The 4484-nt window shown below is 41.8% G+C and overlaps 1 protein-coding gene across 2 annotated transcripts in view; it reads left to right on the forward strand.

Moving 5' to 3' along the window:
• Nucleotides 1-4484, forward strand: part of TBC1D4 (TBC1 domain family member 4) — a 45201-nt gene that overhangs the window by 16845 nt on the left and 23872 nt on the right. The window contains exons 10-11 of one of the 2 annotated variants that reach the window (XM_029086309.1): nucleotides 3-216; nucleotides 2045-2188. In XM_029086309.1, coding sequence (XP_028942142.1) covers nucleotides 3-216; nucleotides 2045-2188 — 358 coding nt within the window. Of the gene's footprint in view, nucleotides 217-2044; nucleotides 2189-4484 lie in introns of both variants that reach the window. The other variant, XM_010173343.1, reaches the window with a different exon arrangement.

A 4484-nucleotide genomic window follows, 5' to 3' on the forward strand; every position in this document is an offset into this window, starting at 1 on the left:
AGGCGATTCCCCGCCAGCTACTCCTCCAGCATCCCCCGTGTCCTCGGCCTGGCAGCCGTTTCCCGAGGAAGATTTGGACTCCCCCCAGTTCAGAAGGCGAGCACACACCTTCAGCCACCCTCCCTCCAGTGCCAGGCGGAGGATAACCTTCCAGAACGGGAGGTCCCAGAGCGTCCGGTCCCCGCTGCTACGGCAGAGCTGCGTTGAGACAACAAGGTGAGTCAGGGCAAGCTGTGCCACACGCCTGCTGTCTCCTGCATTTCGGTACGTGAGGCTCACCCGTGTTCCTTGCAGAAGCTGTTTCTGCACTGCCCTGGAGTTTTTAAATTTATTTGTTTTCACCCCATCTTCTCTGCCTCCGAGCAGTTTGGTGCTTTGCAGTAGCTCGCTAATCCCTGCATGAGTGATTCAGGGAAACTCAGTCTCATAAACTGATCATTGGGCTAGATGCCGGTGCCAATCTGTTTGTTTACGTATCTGTCATCCCTGAGCTGAGTTGTTTTGGCAGTGTTGGTAGTCAGACCCTCTGGAGAAGAGGCTCTCACTGCTTTTAGCTGCAGAGACGATAGCCTGACAGTTTTATGCCAGGATGAAAAAGGCACCGACAGCTTCAAGTGTCAGTCTCTGTGTTAGCCAAGCTACCAGAGAGTATGTCCAGAATTATAACTGGTGAGGAGTCTTACAGAAGGACTTAGGGATTAAGCGCCTTCTCTGAACTGTGAGGCTTGCAATTTCCCTGTTTGCCTTTTTCCGGAGCTTCGCTCTGTAACTTCTTTCCCCTTCCTTTCTGGAGACTCTCCAGCTATTAACATGTGGAATACTGTTCCTTCATTCAGTCAGAAGAGGTCCCCACGGTTCATTGTGGGCCTCTGTGGTTGTACTCTCTTTCTCTGCCTTCATCCTGGCTGTCTGCAGTAAGTGACCAGGCAAACTCCAAAACCTTTAGAAGATCCAGGCCCAAAGTAGCTGATTTTTTTTTTCTGTTGGAGGAGCACTTTCTCCAAACTATTTGTCTCTTTCAGTGCTTGGCTGCAACTATGCTTTTTTGGGTCCTTTCTAAAAATGGCTTTAAATAATAACTTCTCAACGTTTGTCTAGATGAAAATATCAATATGAATGCTGTACCAGCTTGTAGAGAAAGGCAAAATAAGTCTGTTCTGCTCAAAAGAAAGGAAGGGGGTGAAGGGTAAGAAAGTAGCCTTGAAATAGCTTGTTACATTGTGTTTCTGAAGAGATAAATAATGTGTTTTTTACTGAGATAAACTTCAGTTGTTTTTTTTTCCACTGACCATGTTGTGTGGAAACAGGAAACCCTGACAGTTCAAACTGAAGGACTTGCTGACTTCACTTCTTTGTAATAACTTTTAAGAAGTCACTGATTAAGTGGCATCATCAGCAGGTTTTCAGTCAAAACAATTTGTGACAACTTGGTTCTAGGCTGGGATTTTTCCTTCTCTCCTTTCCCATTGAGGATGAATAAAAATGTTAAAGTAAAAGAAACTGGATTAATTTTTATGTTCCCTCAACACTTTTTACTATTATTAAGTAAAGCTGAACTGTGTAGTAGCACTATCTTTCTTGTTTTAAAAACTTCACAAAAATTTATCAAAAAATATTGCATTTAAATAATCTCTACTTTCTAATGTGCTCTAGCAATACACTTTGTGTTATTTACAAAAGCAAGAGAAAACTGGAGGGAAGAAGCCAGGTGGTTCATGTTATTTGAAGCAGTTTTCTAAGGATATTTTCTGAATGTTTCAGAGATTCTTTTTCTCAATTTGCTTTGAGAATAAATGAGGCTAAAGAACTAAGTTGGTCTGTCTGTTCTGCAATGTCAATAAAATGTTTCTGAAAAGAAATCGGCTGTAACAGCAAAATCAATATCGTCAGGTTGACTGCTCACCTGGTACATGTTATCTTCTGAGAAACAAAGTTACTGTAAGCCAAGATGAGGTACTTGGCCAGTATCTTTAATCTAGATGTTTTGTTGTTGTATCCTAATCCATGCTGACCCATCTGCTATGTTCTCTTGTTGCCCGCACAGCCCTATTGTCGGGGTTCGGCGCGCTCTCAGTGAATCCGCGTCGCCTGGTCTCCCCTCCTCTGTCTCTGCCCCTTCTTTCCTGAAAAGCTTTTACCAGGGCTCAGGAAGGTTGCTCCAGCACTCAGAAACTGACCTCTCCAAGAGGTGAGAGCATTGTCTCCTGCCTAGTTCTTCAGTGCCACCAGCTTTTAACAACAGGATTCCTAGTGCAATGCAGCACATGGGATCTCTCGCACTCTGCCTAGTGCTCCTGCATTTCTAACAGACTTCCGAAGTACTTGATGCAAATGGGTGAACAGGCTTTTGGCCAAAAAAGCCTGTTAAAAATAGAGGCTTGTCTGCTGACATCTTAGTAGTTGTGATCTATTTCTGTTTCCGTGTTGCAAATCTGTTGCATTGGTTTGTCACTTGAAATGCAATGGTTTTCCGGAGTGTTACACCAATTTAATGCTTTCTCTGCTGAATGCAAACCAGCATGTGTTGCTGTGATTATTTGCATGTGAAAATAAGAGAAGAGCAATGTGAAGGGTGCACAGTACTAACGTGGGATGCTTGTGCGTGAGGAAGGGGAAACACCGAGTTATCTGGGTGATGCGAGCTAAGAGATGTTTAGTGAGAATCGGAGGATAACTTGCAGTTAAAGAGGAGTGGGGACGAAGCAAAGATACCAAAGGGCTTTCTGACATTGGTGTGAAAGACTAAGTATCTGAATGGAAGTCACACTTCTTTTCACTGTAAGAATAGGCCCTCCTTCAGGAGAGTGCTTGAGGAAACTGCATATGGGTTATTTTCCTGAAGTAGGCCTGTAGTGAATGAAGTGGAGCCATAGTTCTGAACTTCATTATGGTTTTTTGCCAGTTGCTGGCCTTTTTATTTCTCTTCTATAAATGACAACTCCTTTTTCCTTCATCAGTCTGTCTTGTTCACTTGTTACTTGTGTTTCTAGTACTCTTTATCTCTGAATGTGACCACAATGGTAAATTGTCTAGATTCACTTTCTGATAGAGGAATAATGTGAACTAATAGTTAGTTAATTTTAAAAAGTTTTTCCAAAAACAGTCTTAGAAATAACCTCACGGTTTTGAAGAAGGAGTCACTTTAAGGTTATCCCACCTTTCTACCCAAGCACAAATGAATGAGGAATAAGCAGTGTATGGTTTTGAAATTTGAGAGGAGATTGACGTCTCATTCAGTGTAGAAGTAGGCTTTTAATGCTGCCTGTTCTAAACCTTGTGTCCAGTAATAATTACTATATAAGTGAATTAGATGCCTAGATTTTCCATTCCCTACTGCACTGCAGTAATACTAGACTAAGTAGCTGGTAAATTATTAAAGTTGAAATAAAAGAAACTGATGAGTGCACACCAGGGTATGCAGAGAAATGGAAAAAAAAATAAAAAAAAAGCCTATCCCTGATGGGCTACCTCTTATTTGGGTTCCAGTCCAACTTTGTTTCTGTGTTCCCTTGAGTTAGCAGACTTGGTCCAAGCTGAACCAATGCCCAGGTCAGTTTGTACATGCAGCTGGATCCCATTAAACTCAACTTTCTGGATTTAGGGAATGCAGGTATTGAGTATTGTACTAAAACTGTGCTTTAATGCCAGCTAATTCAAAGCTGAAATTTCTGAGATATTACTCTTTCTGGAGTTGGTGATGCATGCTAGTCAAGATACCGTGTTTCATTATAATGGAGTTTTGAACTATAAGGTGGGGAGATCTTCAAACTAGGAGTAATTCCCGGAAGACCACCCTGTTTCTACTTAGGTTTTATAGTATACAGGTTTCTGAAACCTTTTAATCTTGAATTTGTGAGAAAACTCTTAGGAAAATGGGATCTTATTAGCTATAGAGCTTGCTGGGAGCAACTGGGCCTGAACTGTCATGGTAGGGAAATTGCAGTAGCAAGGATGAAGTGTTGGCATCTACTTGTGTTTGTGAACTGAATACAGCACTTATAGTCAGAAAGAAGTGCCGGGTGGATAATGCTGATGTGATAGGAGCGACTGAGGTAATCCCACTGTCCCTTGAACTGAAATGGAGAGTGAAATATATTGTCCAACTGATAGTGACTGAAACTCTTTAAACTTTCCCTAATTTATCTTGCAAATGTGTGTTGTGCCATCAAGTTTATGAATGAGAGGAAGTTTAAATCTTTTATGGTGTTGTTTTTTTTTTTTTTTTCTGGGTTGGTTTGTTGGGGTTTTTTTTCTCCTTTGGCTGTTTTTCAGAGAGAGGACCATCTTCTGCCCCTGGTAGGCTCAACATGAGGTGTTCTTAGCTTCTTGTGTGAGTTAGGATGGAATTGAGCGCAGTGGGGCAGTCCTTTACTCTGAAGACTATAAGCAGCTTAACTGTTAGGAACCCTAATTAAAACTTCAGTGCATTTTCCTCTCTCAGAATAATCATGGTTACTACACATTCATGAAGTGTATTCTAGCCA

Source organism: Antrostomus carolinensis, unplaced genomic scaffold (assembly GCF_000700745.2).
Source record: "Antrostomus carolinensis isolate BGI_N321 unplaced genomic scaffold, ASM70074v2 scaffold768, whole genome shotgun sequence".
Classification (NCBI taxonomy): Eukaryota; Metazoa; Chordata; class Aves; order Caprimulgiformes; family Caprimulgidae; genus Antrostomus; species Antrostomus carolinensis.